Source organism: Alligator mississippiensis, chromosome 4, assembly GCF_030867095.1.
Source record: "Alligator mississippiensis isolate rAllMis1 chromosome 4, rAllMis1, whole genome shotgun sequence".
In the NCBI taxonomy this organism is placed as follows: domain Eukaryota; kingdom Metazoa; phylum Chordata; order Crocodylia; family Alligatoridae; genus Alligator; species Alligator mississippiensis.
In genome coordinates this window covers 159338479-159359061 of record NC_081827.1, presented here as the reverse complement: position 1 = coordinate 159359061, position 20583 = coordinate 159338479, and the positions used below count along the sequence as shown (strand labels likewise).

At 52.4% G+C, this 20583-nt stretch overlaps 1 protein-coding gene across 2 annotated transcripts in view; it reads right to left on the bottom strand.

Annotated features, from left to right (window-relative positions):
• The window catches only part of SLC4A1 (solute carrier family 4 member 1 (Diego blood group)), a 44180-nt gene extending 33517 nt beyond the window's left edge, over positions 1 to 10663 (bottom strand). The window contains exons 1-3 of one of the 2 annotated variants that reach the window (XM_014609213.3): positions 10540 to 10663; positions 3694 to 3798; positions 1522 to 1618 (exon numbers count right to left, since the gene is read on the bottom strand). In XM_014609213.3, coding sequence (XP_014464699.2) covers positions 1522 to 1618; positions 3694 to 3711 — 115 coding nt within the window. In that variant the 5' untranslated portion in view covers positions 3712 to 3798; positions 10540 to 10663. The remainder of the gene's footprint in view (positions 1 to 1521; positions 1619 to 3693; positions 3799 to 10539) is intronic. The other variant, XM_014609214.3, reaches the window with a different exon arrangement.
• Positions 10664 to 20583: the final 9920 nt, after the last annotated feature.

Here is a 20583-nt window from a genome sequence, read left to right as displayed (position 1 = left end):
AGCTGAAACAATATTATCCATTAAAAAGGAATCCATGTGCCTCAGGCTTCTTTCTCTTTAGCTTGTCACAGCACATATACCTTAGTGGTGGAGTTTTAATCATTCAAATGCTCTGCCCTTCTTACTTCACCTTAGGACCTTGACTTGTTTTAGAGGTGTTAAGGGATTAAATTATGTGAGGTTCCAAAGGATCTTTATCCTTGCCAAGAGAATGCAGCCACCTTTGAGGGAGAGGGGGGAACTGAGCAGCTGCTTAATTCTGCACAACAGTTTAGGACAGGAAGTGACAAAAACCCCTGAGTTCAACGGAAATAACAATATGAAATGTAGACAAGGGATTGTAACCACCCAATGAACACAGGGCTACAAGCCTCCTGCTCTTCACATTACTGCTTATGGTTTGTATGTGAGAAGAAAGCACCTTGGGCTACTGGACAGGGTGCTGAATTGGGATTCTGGGGGCATTCGTGATCACAAAGGGACAGGAGTCTCTGCCCTAGCAGCTTACTGGACTATTCTCTCAGAAGTGAATCAGACCCCATCTACTGAAGAATCATCTCCTCCTGCAGGCTCCATCCACAGCATCACCCAGCCTGACCCTGCACAGAGCTCACTGCTGCTCAGAAATCCAGAAAGGCTCATCATTCCAGGCACATACAAGATCCACATTCCCCCAGTCCTATACTTGAGTATCCCTAAGGGGCCAACTGCCTTGTGTGCCACTGAAGCAGTGGAGTGCCACTTCTACTTTACCTCATAGATTGACTTGTCCGAGGTCACCCAATAAACTCATGGCTGTTCTGGTGACTGAACTCAGCCTCCTAAATCCCAGTGCAGTGCCCTGTCCTCTAGCCCATGGCATCCCTCTCTCCCCCACTCACACCACCCTCATCTACCATGACATTCTTCTGGCATGATCCGTCATTGATCACTGAATTTCTTGCTCCTCTGTGAATGCCCCCATTGCAGTGGGTTATTTCTGCCACCCTATCCCATCACATCCAGCCGCGCATTTCCTGTGCAGACGCATACATGGGGTATTATCTCCAGCTCATCTGGAAGAACCTTGCACAGGCAGAGCTAAACTATTGCTGTAGGTGTAGCCCTTTATTCTGCATTATTTACATGTATCCTGTCTGGATATCCTGTGCACAGAGGCACCTTGTTGCACATCCAGAACATGGGTATACCAGTGTTTACCATAGCACCTGGGCGGAGTCCCAGGAGCCCAGGGTTTTCCTGCCCTAGAAGCTCCCTCCAGCCTGGCATCCAGGCTCCAGCAGTGGACAGGAAGTCATGATAACCCTTCCTAATGTGCCTGATGAATGGTAGATCATAGAGGACCCAGACAGCGTGCCCTGCCCTCTCCATGCCCTACTACAAGCCTCAGTACTCAATACTTCTAGCACTACTACAAGCCTAGAAGCTCCTATCCTACTCCCCTCCCTCCCGCCCCCCCCCCCCCGTGCCCAAACACCCCCCTGTTAACCCTTAATGAGCCTGATGCATAGGGCTACTCACTGTCTTGCTCGCCCAGTGCAACATCTGATAGCTTCTGCTCAGGATCTTCATAGTTCTCCAGGTCCAGATTCTCCCTCATAGCAGCTTCATAGTCCTCCTAAGGAGAGACAGGAGAGCATCTTTCAGAGTTACACCTCCCTGCTGTGCAGTGTGGCTTGGGCAGATCATCCCAGTGCACTAGCCCTACAGCAGAGCTTGGAGTCTGGTCTTCCCAACTCTTCTGGGTATACAGATGTTCCCATGAGCCAGCCCTTGGAGAGGGAGCCAGCAGGCTCTGAATGCTGCTTTTGGTAGGGACACCAGCATAGGGTAGGGAAGGTATCTGTATAGTGATTCCCCTGGTGGGACTGCTACAGAGGGTAAGTTGAGCCACCAGGTTAAATCTCTGTGGGCAACTGCAGCACACTGTGAAGTAGGGTGTCTACAGAGTGAGTTCCTATGGGTGGCTGTAGCACACTATGAAGTGGGGCACCCCTATGGTAGGTCACTATGGGCAGTTGTAGCACACTATGAAGTGGGATGTCTGTACAGCGTTTCCTCTAATGATGTGTGACTGTAGCACCCTATAAAGTGGAAGATAGCCAATGTGGTCCCCATCTTTAAGAAAGGGAGGAGGGAGGACTTGGGCAACTATAGGCCCGTCAGTCTTACCTCAATCCTGGGGAAACTCTTTGAGAAGGTCATCAAGGAGCACATCTGTGATGGGCTGGCATCAGGGATGATGCTCAAGGGCAACCAGCACGGTTTTATTAGGGGCAGGTCATGTCAGACCAACCTGATTGCCTTTTACGATCAGGTCACAAAAGCACTGGATGCAGGTGTCACCATGGATGTAGTCTTTCTGGACTTCAGCAAGGCCTTTGACACTGTTGACCACTCCATTCTCATTAAAAAACTAGGCAACTGTGGCATTGATGCCTACACAGTCAGATGGCTTGCTAATTGGCTGAAGGGTCATGCTCAGAGGGTGGTGGTGGACGGGTCATATTCGACCTGGGGGAAGTGGGCAGCGGAGTCCCCCAGGTCTCGGTCCTCGGGCCCGCACTGTTCAATTTCTTTATCAGCGATTTGGAGGACGGGGTGAAAAGCAACCTGTTCAAATTTGCTGATGATACCAAAATTTGGGGTGAGGTGGGCATGCTAGTAGGGAGGGAAAGACTGCAGAAAGACCTGGATTGGTTGCAAAGGTGGGCTAACAAAAACAGGATGCGTTTCAATACTGACAAGTGCAGGGTGCTGCACTTGGGCAGTAGTAACCAGCAACACACTTATAAGATGGGAAACTCCCTTGAGAGCACGGAGGCAGAAAGGGATCTTGGAGTCATCATTGACTCCAAGATGAACATGGGCCGATAACGCGAGGTCACGGTCGGCAAGGCTAATCAGACCCTATCGTGCATCCACAGGTGCATCTCAAGTAGGGCCAAGGAGGTGATCCTCCCCCTCTACGTGACACTGGTCAGGCCACAGCTGGAGTACTGTGTCCAGTTCTGGACACCCCACTTCAAGAGGGATGTGGACAACATTGAGAGGGTCCAGAGGAGGGCCACCCACATGATCCAGGGACAGCAGGGCAGACCCCACAACAAGAAGCTACGGGACCTGAACCTGTTCAGCCTTCACAAGAGAAGACTGAGGGGGGACCTGGTGACCGTCTATAAACTCACTAGGGGGGACCAGAAGGGTTTGGGGGAGACCTTGTTTCCCCTAGCACCCCCCTGGGATAACAAGGAATAACGGCCACAAGTTGTTGGAGAGTAGGTTTAGATTAGACATCTGTAAGAACTACTTCACAGTTAGGGCGGCTAGGATCTGGAACCAACTTCCAAGGGAAGTGGTGCTGGCTCCTACCCTGGGGGTCTTTAAGAAGCGGCTCGATGCCTACCTGGCTGGGGTCACTCGAGCCCAGTTTCCCTCCTGCCCAGGCAGGGGGTCGGACTTGAAGATCTACAAGGTCCCTTCCTACCCGACTTCTATGATTCTATAATTCTATGAAAGTGTCCTGTCTCCACAGTAGCACTCTATGGAAGTGGAATCTGTACAGTATTCCCCAGTGACAGGTGATTGTCACAGTGTAAAGCATGGTGTCTGCACAGTGATCCTTGAAGGAGAGCCAGGCAGTAACATCCTGGCTGAATCGAGCAGGAACCAGGCTGGGCTGGTCGCCCCTACCTTATCTGGAGTGTCCATGGTTGGTTGGCTCTTGGTCACTCTTTCTGTGACTCTCACTCTCCAGCTGTCAGCCCGCAGGCAACATAACCCAATCGGCCAAAAGCTCTGGAAAGGCAAAGAGAGGAGAACCATGTTAGGCAGCCAAGAGCAGGCTAGGAATGACCTGGCCCACACCAGGATCCCTGTGCCCATCCAAGAGCAGGGTGCTGGCATGGTGCAAACCTGCCCCCACCCTGAGAGACAGCAGCACCCTGCCTTCCATTGCCAAAATACGGCAGAGCCCTGCTTCCACCCTAAGACCTAGCAGTGCCCAGACCTCACCCCAAGACACAGCTGCCCCCGGATCTACATGCCCCTGCACAGGACCCCAAGGTATGTGCAAGGTAGTGGAGTCCAAGCCTTGCCTGTAGGCTCAGGGCTGGTTTGTAGAGGGCATGTGCTTGCATCATTCAGCTCCTGGCCTAGTGGCAAGCTCCTGGTTAACTTTGGGCAAGCTCCCATCACCTGGTACTACCCAACGCTTCACAGCCAGCACTTTGGGACAAGGGGCCTGCCTCTGCCTACTGGGGACATGGGGATTTCATTGCTTCTTTCTCTACCTTGTTGAGTTGGGCTGGGAGCTCTGAAGTGGGAACAGTCTCCCATCCCATGTATGTCCAGGTCTTGCCATAGTGAATGGATCTTAGCCAAAGCCTTACACACTATTCTAGCACTCCTCATTCATCAGGGCTGGCAGTGGGTGCTTCAGGAACTGCTCCAGCTCCCTGGTGACATCTGTCCCTTGCTGCCAGCTCCCACCCACATGCAGATGGTGTTTCAGATTGTGAGAGAAGACTTGAGGGTTTTCTGGTATTTCCATCCAAGCTTCCTAGGCCACTGGAAATGATGCCTTTTGAATGCAGCCAGGAATGCATTTCAGGGGGTGTCACAAGTTCCCCCTCCTCACATGTGCACACTCTTGGATATTCTTGCTGAACACAGGCTCCATGTAGGAGCTGGAGGGCACCATATTCTCACCAGTGCTGGAGAGTTCCCTATGCAAAGAACAATGTCTCAGGTACTAACAGAGATGCTGAGGCACTTCAGTGATTCACTGGGGATCCCACAGTAGGTCCTAAGCATGCTTGGGAAACCCATCTTGGGGCTAGGGACAGGCCAAAGGGCACCGAGGTAGCTAGGTTGAACCTGCTTTAAACTGGTCTCTGAAATGCACTATATTTACAGTCAGACTGGGGCTGGCTCTGCACAGAGGCACTGATGAAAGGAGTAGTCTACAGTGGGACATTCCCTAGAGGAGACACTGCAGCATAGCTATTCTGGATTAGTTCCCTAAGCGGACACATTCATTCTGGAATAGGAGTGCCTCCATGAGAGGGTTACCTAGGAGAGATGTTTACTTCAAGTTTGCACTTTCCCTGATTGGGGAATATCTGTCCCAAGCAGACAAGCCTCCAACTTGAGGTGGAGTCTGAGCCCAGCTTACTGGCCAACTGCTGGTGGATGTGCTGGTGTCAGTTTAAACCTGGCTTATTCTAGTTTAGCCTAACTCAATTAGTGACAGGCTTAAACTAAGTCAAAATAAGCCTTCTGCTCCCCAAAATGGGTTTGCATAACTGTAACAGGGAACCAGAGACTCCCATTACTTTACAGGAGTAGCAGCAGCAGAGATCCCCAGGTGGGGGGTAAGATTCCCATTAGGGCCTGGCTGCAGGGACTAGGCAGCCAAGGAACCACACACTAGAGGGTTAATCTGGCCCTGGTTGTAAGCTGCCCAGAAGCTAGCCATCAGGCTCTATTTGGAAACCCCTATGGGTGGCTGGGGAGCAATATAAGCCCAGGGCCTGAGCCAGAGCAGGGAGTCTGGGAGAAGAGCTCCTGAGCAGGATGGCCACAAGACCGGGACTGCCTGGAATTTGAGCTGCCCTGGGGACTGCAAGTAAGACACTCACAGTTTGCAGGGAGTAGGACCCAGTATGGGGTCAATTTAGTTACAGACAGTGGGCTTACATTTTTGTTTAAACTTCAGGTTGGTGAACTGGATGTGGTTACAGGGGGAGATGAGGAGGCCACAGAGGGGTGCTGAGGGGTGCACCTAGACCTGAGCTAGAATGGGGTACCTGAGGGGTGCATCAAGGTTTAAAGCCACAGGGGTTCCTGAGCAACACAGCATGTTTTAAGCCTTGCCAAGGGGATGGGCTTAAGACACTGACTGGTGGAAGCTGGAGAGAGAGCCAGGAAAAGTGAGAGCTGTGGTCTGATGCTGTGAGGTTGAGGGCCAGAGCCCAAGAGGGGAGAAACCAGGGCCAGGGGTCCAAAGCCCATGAAAGGGTGACACAGGGCTGGAGCCAAGAAGCCAGGTCCAGCACAGTGGGGAGGGGAGGAGGCCAGGAGGGCCAAGACCCCCAAAGGGCGAAGGGGCCTAAGGAAGCCTGACATGAGACAATAACTGGTAACATCTGTGAGTAGGGTTTCCAGCTCTTTTTTAATTTATTCTGGGAAGTTTCCAGAATGCCAACGTGCCCACGACACACAACACAAACATGCCCACACACCTGTGTATATCTGTTACAGATTACAGTGCATAGACTTTACATCAGGAAGGCAAATACACATTACAGTCTCCTGGAGACTTATCTAATTCCTGGAGGGTTGGCAACTCTATCTGTGAGGCATGGTCATGGCTGTAAGGGCAGAAGGAGCCCATAAATAGTCCTTAAAGCAATGGGTGCCCTGGGGCACAGATGGGCCAGGGGAGCCCCCTTAATGCTTGAGGGGCAGGACTGGGACCAGTGGGGTCTGAGAGGGAGCTGATGGCTGGAGGATGGATGAGGGCTCACTCTGGGACCCTAGGGCAGTCTTCCTTTTTTCAAATCAACTAAGTACATCAAGGTATGGCAGGTAAGAGAAGAGGGAGGGTGCCCAGGGACTCTGAGTAGAGCAGGAGCCACATAGCTACCAGGGGGTGTTATGGCTGTCCCTGTGGGGCTTGAACCTGCTACAATTACTTAATTTAAATAGTTTTTTTAAGTGATTTACTTAAATCTGAGGCAACATTGATGAGTTGGTGAGATGTTAGGGTCCAGCCCATGCCAGCAAGGCAATCTGGGTACCTTGAATAGTGTTTGTATTCAAATACAGATCCTTCATTCCCTCCTGGATCTTTACATAAGAGAAAAGCCAGGGCAGGGGGTCCAAACTTCTCTTGAAGTTCTGGGGCCCATCAATTCAAACCCAAAACTAGCAGCAAGCCTTAAGACTTGTCTCTTTGGTGGGTTGGCCTGGAACCCTAGATCCAGGGTATGCACAGCTCCCTCAAACTACAAGACTTCACAGCCCAAATCCACCTCTGATTTTGCATCTGGGCACACAGTGATTCCAGCTCAGGTGGTTTACAAAGTCTTAGCCAGCTGGTGGGTTCCCAGGCAGCAGTATTCAGTGCTGGCCTGTTTCTAAGCATTGTCTGGGGTGTCTGTTACCCTGAAAAAGCAAAATGACTTTGGAGCTGAGTGTTGGTTTCCTGCAAAATAACAGCTAAGCTAAAGGTAGTGTACTAGGTTTCCTGTCTAAATGCAGCTGCATCTGGCTTGAGGAACAAGCATTAGGGTTGCACATACTATGCAACACCCTGCTGGTGACCAGGGATTGCACTTCAGACCTTCAGCACCAAACCCACAGCCCTTCATATCCACAGCTAAAATGAAAGCTGCCTGAGGGCAGTTTGTGATAGTAACTGAAGTTGGTCACTAGAGGGCAACACCCACATGCAAACCCTTACCCTCCACTTGCCCACAGTCCCTAGAGTGGGTCTAGGACAGGAACAGATCTCAGGAGTCCTGGATCTCCTCTCCATCCTCAAGACTCCTGCCTTCCTTGTGAGATGAGTCCAGGCCATCTGCAAGGCTATCAGGGCTTGGTCCTGGAGCCCTTGCACCTGGAATGGCTTAAGGAACTGGGCTGTCAGGTTGAATTGATGCTGTGTGTTACTAGCTTATGAGACTCCTGGCTTGCTCCTACCTCTCTAAGCCACCAAGCAGTATAGGGGGCATGATGTGGTGGTGATCCTATCCTGAGGCCTTGCTTGGCTTCCAGTCCTGAGTTTTCAGTGCCTTCCTGGCACTGTGAGGCAGCCAGCCACAGAGCTCAGGGCCTCCTTGAGCCCCTGCACAGCTGTGTCTGGTCTTGGAAGCCCTGATTGTGAGGTTAAAAGATGGCTCTGGGTCCACATTTGGTCTTCCATGTGCTGGTTTTGTCTACCAGCCACTAGGAAGGAATTGTTTAGGGTGGGGGTAAGGGTGTAGGAGATGGAGGTCCCTGTCACAGGGTGATGCAGACAACTGGCAAACTCACTGCTGTCTCACAGGGGATGGGGAATATCCAGGGCAGAGACACTGGTGGAAATGCAGTGTAGACCTGTCCATTCTGTGGGAGTGTGGGAGGGGAGCAGTGGGGTAAAGGGGGTTTCTGGGTCTTGACCTGATAACACTGGCTGCACCAGGAGAGATACAGTGTGTTCCCTGGCAGCTGCCCAGCTCATAGGAGCTCATGCTGTGATATGGAGTCTGCCCTTGGCAGACCCTGCAGGAGCACCATGCCCAGAAAGCAAATGTCATATGGCTCAAGTATTCAGGCTGGGAACTTCAGGAGGCTGCAAGGAGTGATGCTCAGTTGGTGGCATTTTGCCAGTTATGCCAGCCTGAGCCTATTTGGTGCAAGGGGGTGCTGAGTCCTGGGAGGAGAGACATGGACACTGGACTCAGGAGTCATTATCGCTCTGCTTCTGGCTCTCTCACCCCATATCCCCTTTGTTGGGTACAAGATTCTTCTTTCCTTTCCCACACCCTTTTATGTGGCAGGGCCATGCCTTGTAGAACAGCTGTCACGCTCCATCCCACAGCCAGCTGCATTTCCATGGTGAGCAGAGCAAGCCCCATTCACAAAGTGCTGTGAAGTAGAAGGCATCCAATAGAAGGGAACCATTATGCACAGCTGAGATCCAGTCCTTCCTGCACAGTTACCTGGGGTTAGCTGCTCAGCAGGGAGAGGTGGGGCTGGTATTGCATCAGCTGTGTTCTGCTCCCAGCTGATAATACAGGTCCTGATCCCTCTGAGCTATCAACCCCCACTTGCAACTCCCTGCTGGGGGAAAGCATGCACCCTCGATTACTGCATATGCCTCTGTTAGCCCTGTGGGGGCCCAGCTTGGGAACCCCAAAAGACAAGCAGTGCAAGAGATCGTAGTTGGGTCTAGCTGAGCAGAGACAGACACCCAGGGGCTCTGCAAGGAAAGAGCAGAGGGTGCAATAGGACAGAGAAGAGCAAGGGAGAGGGGAGTTTGGGATGGGAGCTGCCTCTGTCCCTCAGGAACATTGAGGTTCTGGGATTGAGTGACAAGTGGCTGTCAATCATCTCCTCTCCAAATCCCTGCTCTCCCCCTCCCCTCACTGTGCTCCTTCAAGGAACTCAAGATGTCACTGTGGACAGACAATATAGAGTCCATATCTTGCTGCCACAATAGAGCAGTGAGACAGTGTACAGGATCTCTGCCCCTTTCTGCCACACTATAGAGCAGTGACCCACAGTATAGAATTGCATACCTCATGTCGCAGTATAGAGCAGTGACCCACAACATGGAGTCTATACTCCCCTATTCCACACTATAGCAGTGAGCCACTATAAAACATCTATACTCCCCTATGCTGCCTTATATAGCAGTGAGCCACACTATAGTACCTATACACCCCTATGCCACAGTATTTAGCAATGCGAGCAACATTACAGAATCCATACCCCTTTCTGCCATAATATATAACACAGTGTCCTCCAGACCAGAGTCTATGCCCCCTCGGTGCCATGACATGCTGTAGTATACAGTTTATCAGCCTCTGCCATTCTGGCAGCCCTCAAGCAATAGTAGTTGAACAATAAATGAGATACATCAAGACTGACCCTTTCCCTCCTCCCCAGGCCTGCACAGGGTTGAATAGGCTCCCATATAACCAGATGTCCATTCCTTGTACAAGAAGCATTTCAGCACTTGCCCCAGATCTGAGTATCAAAGCCAGAGCCATATGCTGATGCTCCCATGTGAGCCAGCTCTACTCATCTCGGAGCTAAGGCTGGAGGTCAGGAGCTCGCCACTTTGCCTGCTACCTAGCTTCTACCTTTAAAGGGAGACAGAGGTGTTGGGTTCCCCCTTTCTGCTGCCATAGGCTCCAGGCCCCATCCTGGAGCCTGCCACTCCAGAGAGAAACCAGCATGCCCATCAACCAGCAGTGATCCTGGCATATGTCCATCCAGCCTACCAGCAGGACAACTTAGTCTGCTCCTTTGGCTCACATCTCCTCTATTCTTCCATGAGAGCAATGGGGCTCCCAATAGCCCCATTCACACATGCTCCTGGGATCAGTCTACCATACTCTGCACATACTACAGAACAGATGCTGGCTCTGGTTACCCAGGCATAGCTCCCACATCTCCAGGGATGTAGAGAGCCAGTCCACCCAAATGCTGGTGCCCAAGTGATACACTAAGAGAGCACAAGATGCAAAAGAGAAGCCTGTGTGCATCTGAATGCCAGCTCTGTTGGAAGCCAGCTGGGGTCAGGGTGGGCTCTAGGCTGCCTCATCCCTGGTATGGTGGGCACCTCCTTAGTGGCACTCAATGCCAGATAGCACCACTGTGCCTCAAACCCATCAACCTTCCAGGACACTTGGATATAATGTGTTCATGTCCCTCCTTCCCCCAACCCTCAAGTGAATGCACCCCTCTTGCCCCCCTCCCATCTCCCCTTTCGATCACCTTCCCCAAACAGCAGCCCCTGACAGATGGCAGAAGTAGCAGACTGACCTGGTACCAGGGGAGGTTCTGAGAAGGCTTCGGGGCCTCCTGGCTGGCTACCCTGCCTGGAGCCTCTGCTCAGCTGTGCTGGCCTGCTGCTGCACTGAGGGTAGGCAGACCTGGGAGCTACTCAGGGCAGCTTCAAAGCCCTGAGTCACGGTCACCTCCCTAATCTCCTTGCCCCACCAGCTCTGTGCTCCTCTCCTGCCCCATCTAGATTCACCCCAGCCAAAGCCCAGTAAACAGGGATATCTGGGGAGACCATCTTGCAGAAGGCAAGCTCTCCCTCCCTGCCATGGTCTCTCCTTTGCACCTTCCCTAACCTTCTGCCCTTGGCTCCTGCAGGCTCCTGTGCCAGCTGCTTCACCAGTTTTTGCCAATTAGACTTGATGCCCCTTTTTTTTCTCTCAAGAGTGACTGTCCCAGCTTACGACATCTTGTTTATAAATCACTGGGGATTCCCTTTGGGGAAAGCCCTGAGGGCTGGGAACCCTCTCTGAATTTTGTTCATTTAAAAAAAAGCCTGTGGTTCTAACAAGGGTTTGCCTCTGGTTGGTGGCATGCAATGCTTTTCACAGAATCCTAGAACAGCAGGGTTGGAAGGGACCCCTGGAAGTCATCTAGCGCAAGCCCCTGCCTGAGGCAGGATCATCCCTATCCAACCCATCCCATACAAATCCTTGCCTAACCTATTACTAAAACTGCAGTCTACTTTGTCACGCAACTACGAGGCTTTTGGAGCAAGATGGAAGTTCCCACTGAATCTCACTATAGGGAGGTCTGTGTTTCCAAGACAGATCTGTCCATCTGTCCCTTGGGAATCAGTGAGAAACAAGTGTTCATCCTTGGGACCTATTGGGTTCAGATTGAGCCTTACCCAAAGCCAACAACAGTAAAAGGCAACACCGCCATTGGCTTCGCTGGCCTGCAGATCAGGTTCCAGGTGCCACCTGCTGGGTGCATAAGAAGTAGGTGTGTCTGACCTGGACAAACCTGCTATGCTACCACAAGTTCTAGGCACATCAAGGTAGACCAGGCTTGAGGTGCATCCTCCTGGCAGGCAGGTTCTATTGCAACATGTCACTGCAGCCTGGGCTCTGCCCACTGCCCATTTCTCCCTGAAGCCATATGTCCAGAATCCGAGCGCTCATTTCTCCTAGCTATGTTTTCTTTACAGCCCACGTGAGTGTGAGATTCTGTGAGTAACTGATGTGCAATAGGCCAAGCTGCCAGCTATTCCACCAGGCAGTCACGTGTGCTTCATTACCAAATCTGTGGCACACTGAAATGTAGGGGCAGAGCGACGTGCACTGAATGTCAAATGGAAACAAGGCAAGGGATGTACTGCTGATTGCAAAGTTTATTTGCATATTCAGTTCAGCAAAAGCCCATGCAGCTGATCTTCCAACTTGCAGAGTCAGGGTCCCGCACCACAGACTGTAGGTCCCTCTTGCTGCAAAGAGCCTTAGAGAATTCTGAATGGCAGGTGCATTGTGTTGGAAAGCACGCAGGCTGCTCAGCAGCACAGCAGGTGTGTGCTGCCTGGGTCTGCCCAAGCGCTCATTAAGACAGCAGATGTGTGTCACCTGGTCGTGACCAGAATGCTCAACAGTTCAGCAAATGTGCCCTACCTGACTTATCCAGCATGCTCAGCAGGTGCATGGAAGCTGGACCACCCCAAATGCTCTGCAGTATGGAGGTGTGGAGTACCAGAGCTTAGCAAGGATGAAAAGAAGCACTGCAGGGCTGTTTATTGGGCCAAAAGATCATGGGCTTTAGCCCATCACAAAGTACTATAAGCCTCCCTTAATAAGGGAGGCCACTAGGGACACATCAACTAATTCCAGTGGACAAATAAAGAGAAAACAGGAAGGGGAGTGAGGTCATAGATTACTAACAAGAGATGCAGAAGGGAACACAGAGAGGTGCCCACTGCCCCTCGAGTGAGTTGAGGGAGCCTGTGGACGCTGGCCAGTGAAACTCCACCTGGAGACAAGAGCAGTGACAGGAAAAGAGCCACACACTCACCTGGGTTCCCCCTGGCCAGAGCCTCCTTCCTGGTCTTGTATGTAGCCAACTTGTCCCGGCCAGAAATAGGTAGACTAGGAGGCCTTGGGGCTCTGTGGGGCCACAGACAGGGAGTGCATAACAAAAAAGGTGCCGGGAGAAGTGCAGCCAGAACCTCACCAGGAGGTTCTGGAGGAGGTAGAAGAGGGGCTGCAACCTGGCACACTCAAGGTAGACATGCACCAGGGTCTCCCTCTGTTGGCAAAAAGAGCAGTTGTCAATGGTGTCTGGCATCAACCAGCTAACCAGAGAAGTGGCACTGTATGGGCACCTCACCAAACACCAGGGGAACCCGTCGCCCTGTTTTGACCAGTTTGCGTTCTGCATCAGGAGCGCCCTGTGGAAGACCAGGAACTTCCTGTTGTACAGGACGTAGAGGTGGTAGGCTGTGTGAAAATGGCTCTGAGCAAACTCCAGACCTACTACTAGAAATTGGTATTGGAGGATGGAGAGGATGCAGCCAAAGCCACCTGGCACAGAGGCATGTGGCACAGGACCTTCCAACTTCCCCTGAGTGGAGAAGGGGGCGGTGACAGTGAGGAAGAGGAAGAGACAAGTGGAACTGAGGCCAGCGACAGCAACAGCAGCAGCAGCAGCGGGTCCTCCAGCAGGAGCTGGAGCAACAGTGACATGGACAGCAGGTGAGCTGAGTATGTGACCCCACAAGCAGGCTGGGGATGAAAGGAAAGGGCTGCTTCATCTGAGAGACCAGAAGTTGCTTTTGTGTGTAGCGCACAATGTGGATATTGTAACAGGTTCGGGTGGCCAGCGGGCCTTTATATAGGCTTGTGGGTGTGTTTTTTGTAGCCGGTTAAGGTTTTCTTTGTGGAGCGATACTCAAAGTGTACATATATATAACACCTTATATATATATATAGACATGTATATTTTACCAAAAAAAAAAGAGATGTCAGTGGTGTCCATAAAGCACGCCAGATACACATGCATGGTGATGGCTCCATGGAGGAGCTGCCAGCTTTGGTCCCCAGTGACTTGTGGGATCAAGGTGGAATACAGACTTATCCAGTGGGGACCCACACCCTCACTCTTGCTTAGGTTGTCCTGCCATTTGTTAGTGTGGTGGGACACAAGGATGGGATAATGGATTGTGCAGAGCATGAGCATGTAGAGTTGGTGGTGGTGGGCTGTTCGGAGGCAGACCGGGTTGGTATCCCCCAGCCTGCTGAGATGATGGGGTAAGGAGCACTATGGGACCTGCTGAGGCAGAGGCACCACAACTAGCTCTGGAGGGCTGGGGGATACCAGTAGGTGGGGACAGTTCTCATGCAGGACCTGTTTGATATAGGTGAGGGCAGTGAGCGGCAGGGAAGCCTTTACCTCCTGGAGTAAGCGGCAGGGATTACACAGCATGGGCAGCTCCATGCACTGGGGCAGTACAGAGGGATCCACCCACCCCTGCCTGGCATAGTCCAGGAGGTCCCGATATGAGAGGTGCTGGCCAGGACCATCCTCTGATGCATCCAGGGCACCTCCATCACTGGCCGCACCAGCTGCAGGTTTTTTAGCAGGGGCTCAGTGAGCAGGTCAGTGCCCTGGGTGACCATCTCTGGGGACTTGTGCTAAAAAGCACAAGTGGGTGTTTTACCTGGCCCTATCCAGAAGGCTCCCGGACTGCCTGTGAACAGAAGGTGCTTGTCATGGCTGCTCCTGGGCATGGGATGTCTGTCATGGCTTTTTCCTTCTCTCCCCTCATGCACTGTAAGTGTGAGCCTTGTCCCTAAAGGTGATGGAGTTACAGCTACTTATACCATATCAGGCTTGGGACCCAGATATGGTATAAGTAGGGCCCAGATAGTCAAGGCACATGCCTAGGCAGTCACAGGTCCCTAGTGAAGTTAACCCACATACTGGGACCCCTCCAGGACCCTGTTACACAGGGAGACCAAGGTGTGTTCCTAGCTGCAGCACTGGTTTACTAGGAGGCCTCAGTCTGACTCTTCTTAGTAGGATCCTGGCCAGGAAAGCAGGCTTGTGTCTCCATTTCCTGCATTGCAAAGGGAGAGAAACTGGGGAGACTTGGTGCTGGGAGCCCTGGGAAGCCACCTGCTTTCCTGCCTGAGCAGTAGGCTGCTGATGAGTCCTGCCACACAGACAGCTCCAGGGCTGGTCTCCTAGGCTTTGTGTCACAGAGCCAGGAACATCCTTTTCCAGGCTCTCTAACTCAGTCATGGGGACCCTGGAGGCTCTGAACACCCAGGTGGAGCCAGACCTCTGGGGATCCTGGGCTCCCCGCTCTGGGGCCAAGACTCTCAGGAGACGGGCAGCTGGTGGTTCCATTTTATTCTGGAAAAATGGGCACTGGTGGAGAGGAAGGACTTGGCATTCCTCCCTACAAGAACCACCAGCTTTTCTGGCTCCTGTCCCAAGCTGGATTGAAAAGGGCTTTTTTAACAGACTGGATTTCCCAGGGAAGAAAAATTCCAAGTTTAAAGTAGCTCTGGACCATTGCCCATGGCTGGTATGCAGTCCATGCCTGGACCTGAGGGCCCAGATGGCAGTAAAGGGCAGGGCCAACCTAGGGGGGTGCAGGGCCCAGGGCAAATCAGCCTGTTTGGGGCCCCCATAACACCGCGTGGGGCTGATGGGACCCCCGCAAAGGCAGGGCATGGACTGGGGTCTCCCCTGCACCCAGGGGGTGTCTCCATGCTGGCAGCCCTAGGCAAACTTTCAGTATCGGGCCCACCTTTGCCAGAGATAATGATCATAATAATCAGACAATGGGGGAAAAAATTACCATTTTCGGGCACCCAGGCAGCTGCCCGGTTCACCCATGCCTGTGTCCAGGTCTGCAGCCCTGGTAAGGGGGACAAGGAGAGCATGACTTGGTATAGCATCCTCCTCCTACAGACAACTGGCTGACTGGACAAGTGTCTCAACTGTTGGCTTGGGAGCCAAGACTCCTGTTGTCCCACTCCCAGCTCAGCCTTGGGGAAATTGCTTCTCTGCTGTCTTAATTTCTCCACCTGCAGGGGTGGGGGATATAACTTCCCTGCCTTTGGAAAGCCCAAGGAGGTGTGGGAGTGAAAGCAGAGTAGGACATAAGCATCAGTGTCTCATAGGCATATCCAACCTCATTCTAACAACCCCCAATTCAACAACCCAACAGCTGGGATTGATCATTTTATTATGATGATGCTGCAAATTATAGCAAACAGCTTCTTTTGGTGAATGTTTCTCCTGGTCCCCTGGGGGCTCATTGGACTGTCCTGCATGTTCCACAGACTGTCCAGACCACACTAGGGTGGGAAAGGGGCGGCAGGGAAAAGATATTTCAGCCCCAGGGGATTGGCAGCAGTTGAAAGAAAATCAAACCTTTGTGGTTAAGTGCCATTATTTTGCCTAGATTGGTTTTATTTTAAGCTTATGTGGATGGCCTGTGTTTGCAAGGCATGTACCACATGATATAAAGCACCGGCCTGCTCCCCGCTGGAGCCTTGTGCCAAGACCCAGAAGCTGTGATCCTCTTGTTCTATCTTTTGCAGACAGCAGTATGAGCCAGGACTGATAAGGAGCCTTCTCTGCAGCTTGGAAGGGGCCAGGGAGGCCTTGTGGGCTTTGTAAAGGCGGGAGGGGGAGGGTTGTGCATGCACTCATGCGTGCGTGCACGTGTGTCTGACGAGTGCAGGGGTGAATTGGGCGACTTGTGTGAATAGGGCATGCCATACATATATGGCTTGTGTTTATGAGACTGTGATGTGGAGTGTGTCTAGCAGTGAATCTGTGAGTGAGTATGTGCAATGGCACACACATGTCCGTGTGTTGCTTGCTGAGGGAGAGTGCACTCAGAGGAGAGATTTTTTGAGGAGCAGGCATGCAGGGTGCACACATGAGTCGGTGTGGGTGTTGCAGCATGGTGTGTGTGTGAGTGAGCAGGATCAAGTGGGAATGCTTGTGGCTGGGCTGCAGAGTGATGGACTGGGAGCTAGAGCTGGGGGCAGTTTGCAGCCTCTCTGGAGCTCTGTAAGTGAGGGAGGGTTCCACAGCCTGAGCTCCCAGCACTCGCCTCCCTCCCGCACACGCCTGGTCCTCTCTGCACACAGATACTTTCAAAAGAAAACATGCACCCAGATAGAGGAGGTGGAGGAGCCACACACCCACCTGCCCCTTCCTGTGCTGCTCCCCTCCCCACCCTGCTTATTGCCTTTCTTCCCTCCAGCCCTTCAATCCCGGCTTCTTGAATTTACAGACAAATGGCCTAAAAAATACCTAGAAATACTGAACCCAAATGTAAAAATACCAAGACCCTCTCCACATCCCTCCGCAAGTTTAGTTAGCAGGGCAGCAGCCATTAAAACCCAAAAACTGTGTTTGCTTGAATGAGTTTCCTTCACATGGACAGCATCTGTGTTTCAGTTTCTTCAGCCACGCTGTCTGCAGCAGGCCGCACACCCAACATCTCATGTGATATGTCACATAACACAAGGCATGGACCTCAAAGAGGCTGGAGATCAGGGTCCCGGGGGGCTTATGAGGCAAAAAAAATTCGGAGACAATGTTGAAAACTCTCCAAAATTCTTGGCACAGGTGCTTGGACCAAGGAAAAGCCATAGACATACCGAAGTGGCTAGGTTAAGAAAAACCACCTGAAGGAGCCCCAAAATACTGAGTTTGGGGAAAAATACAGAGAAGTGGAACACTTCTTCCTTCTGTCCCCATTGCTTCTCCATCCCAGTCCCCCTTCCCACTCTGCCCCCAACCTGCCTTCCCCTGACTCTCATTTCCAATTGCCTGTCAGCCCCCTGTCAGTCCATTTGATTCCCATTTCTCCCGCTTTTACCATTGTGAGCCACTGACATCAGAAACAAGGAGGCAACAAGCCAGACCCTGTTCTGAGCTACATGGAGGTGAACCCAGAGTAATACCTTGAATCCAAGAGAGCCACTGCACATTCACACAGACCTGACAACAGTGCCATGGCAAGGAATTTTGGCACCTGGGGCAAAGCCTGCAGTGGCAGCCCGCCCTTGCCCTGTGCACAGATCTGGGGGGCACATGCCCCCCTTATGCTTGCTCACGAGTGCACACAGCAGCAGGAGCCACGCTCCCCCCATCCCCATGCACCCCCAGACAAGCCATTCACGGCTCTGTCCCACTCCCCAACCCAGCTGGGCAGCACCTATTGGTGCTCTTTGCTTTGATGCCTGGGCAGTCACCCCACTCACCCCCCCCCCCTTTGTTAGGGCACTGTTTGGCAATACCGATGGCAAAGGAACTGGCTGCCAGCCCATGCCCACTGCCGGAGCCCCTTGAACGTGGGTCACATGGCACATTAGGGTCTAGCCATCTTTTGGGTCCTGTGCTGCCAGAGCCAAGACTTTGAGTGTGGTTGTGTCTGTGCTAGAGGGCAGGGGGGCCAAAGGAGGGAGATTTGAGTTAGTGGCCCACAAACTGAGGAGCTGGGGTGGGGGGAAAGGAGTGGAGGACAGGAGGACAGACACCTAGTGAGAGGGAGAGGAAAAGCACCTTTACTGAGCAGGACAGAGGGAGTACCAAGCCTGGCTGCTGCAGAGGAAGGGTACAATATTATGAACACAGTTATCTAGGGCCCCGCCAGACCACATGATTTCTTCCCATGATGGTATATAGAGTGAGAAAAGCTCTAAGCCCACAAAGGGTTAAGCAAAGGCAAACCCCAGATGCAAGGGGGGGGGGGTTTGGGAAAGGGGAGTTATGCTCTGTGCCTAATAGGAGTGTGATTGAGCTCACTGCTGCCTCTGGTGCCTCCAAGCATGGTGCTTTCTCCTCACTGTGTAGCTCTTCCTGATGGCAGCAGCAACCGTATGAGAGAGAAAACCACCCGGGAGAGCTTTGTCCACCCTCCAAGGTTCCTTATAGTTCAATGCAGTCTCCCCTCCCCAGTGGCAGCCTCCCCCCACTCCCATAGGAGGAACTGGCTGGGGGTCACCTCACTCTGCTCAGGACACTCTGGACAGCACAAAAAGATTAGGGCTCCCCACCCCTGGTCAGAACTGCCTGTGCCATAGGGCTCTCAGCCTGGTCTCCAGTGATGAGTGGGGGCATCTGCAGGGAAAGCTCCATGTGGGCAAGGCCTTGGAGAGGGGGGCCAAGGGCAGCAGGATGGGCCTGCAGCTACTGGGTCCCTGTCTGATACAAACACCATGCACTGAGGCAACCAATCCTGGTTCCTTACTAGGTTAACCTGGCTCTATTACAGGGTGCAACAGTGCTGCCAGATCTCACCATTTGATCATGAGCCTTTGTTTTGGGGGTCTTAAAGCCCCTAGCTCTTGAAGTAATGGGATAATGTGAGCATCTCTGGTGTTGTTTGAAGAGCTTCTGATGAAGTGAGCTTCAGCTCATGAAAACTTGTACTATATATAAAATCTATTTTGGTTAGTGTATAAGGTACAAAGCAACCCTGCCATCTGTTTGAAAAGAAAATAGTCCATTTCCAGAGCCTGTGGCTGCAGAGAGGAGCCTGGAAATAAGACTCCTAAAGTCTTTACTGCCAAGAGGCCTTTTTTTTGGTCTTAATTGAAAATTATCTCCTGATTTCCAAATGCTCAGGGCCAGGAGGGCTGGTGGTCAAGATCAGTGCCTTGCAGCCACATCACCACTTCACTGCAGTGGAGACTCCAGTAGGCAGGAAACAAAGACAGCCAAGAGACAGATGGACAGACAGAGGGGCCAGGAAAGAGGAGTCCTTCCTCCCTGCTCAGCAGATGGCTGAGATGGGTGCACAGACACACTGATGGCCCCTTTGAGCCAAGCTGCCTGCTCCACTGCTGGCATTGGAGGCTTCATTGGAAAATCTAGGAAAAGAGGAAACATAGAAACCAGCTATCAGTATGTGAGGGCCAGAGCCACTGAGGCAGAGGGAGCAAGGGAATGTGATATGGGCATAGAGGAAAAGAGGTAGCAGAGGCTTGATGAGATGGAAGAGGGACAGGCAAAATGGGATGGGCTTAACCACTCCCTCAGCCGGAGGGAAGGTATGGGCTCCCAGGGCAATGCTGTGGTCAAGGGGCTGATGTGGTCCTAGCTGGGCAGTCTTAAGCCAGGAGTCTCCCTCATTGCTATCTTTAGCTCAGTGCAGCCCCTATGTCGTCCTGCATCCCAGCTTGGTGGCATCTGCTCAGGAAGGACATTGATGAGCTGAGGAGAGGCTCATAGAAGAGCTATGGGAATGAATGAAGGGCGGGAAAGTCTTCCCATTGATGAGGAGCTCTAGGGACCTGGAATGGCTTATTGTGGGGAGGCAAAGGAGTGACTGGATGACAGCCTAGATGGAGGGACAGCACTTTGCTGAAGGGCGCCTCTGTCTAGCAGTGGGAGGGAGAACAAGGTCCAGGACCAGGAGTGGAGGCTGGATGTGTTCAGCTCAGCAGCAAGGTGTGAATTTGGGGCCGCAAGGGCAGCTAACTGCTGGAACAATGTGCCGTGGCAGTGGGGGATTCTGCATTGTGGGTGACTCGGAAGTCAAGGTGGGGTGTTCGGCTGAGAGCTCTGCTCTTGTTTGAACAGGGCTCAGTTCAGGGGGTCCCTCAGCCTGTGTCACATGGAGGGTCAGAGGGCTGTTGTCTGTGCCCTTGGTCACTCAGGGCAAGTGTGTGCCAGGGGCCTGATCCCGTGGGCTTTCCACAGGGGCGTTGAGAGTCCTAAGCTTTTGGCAGGTCCAGGGCCTGGCTTGGGATTGAAAGGAGCCGGTGAGAGAGGGTGCAGGCTGTCTTGGGAAAATGCAGCCAGGAAGGAGGTCTGTGCTGCCTGAGGGGAAAGAGCTCTGACAAGTCAGTGTTGACTTCTGTTCCTTCAAAAATCATTCCCACCCCCCCACACACACCTAGGCGATGGAGACATTTTGTAGCACCAGTGAGATGTTCCCTAACCCATTCACACCTCTCATCCAAGGAGGCTAAGGCATTTGAATGGACTGTGTCTCAACCACACTCAGTCACATTTCAGCTTGGCAGAGGGGGAAACTGAGGCACAACTTGACTGAGGCCA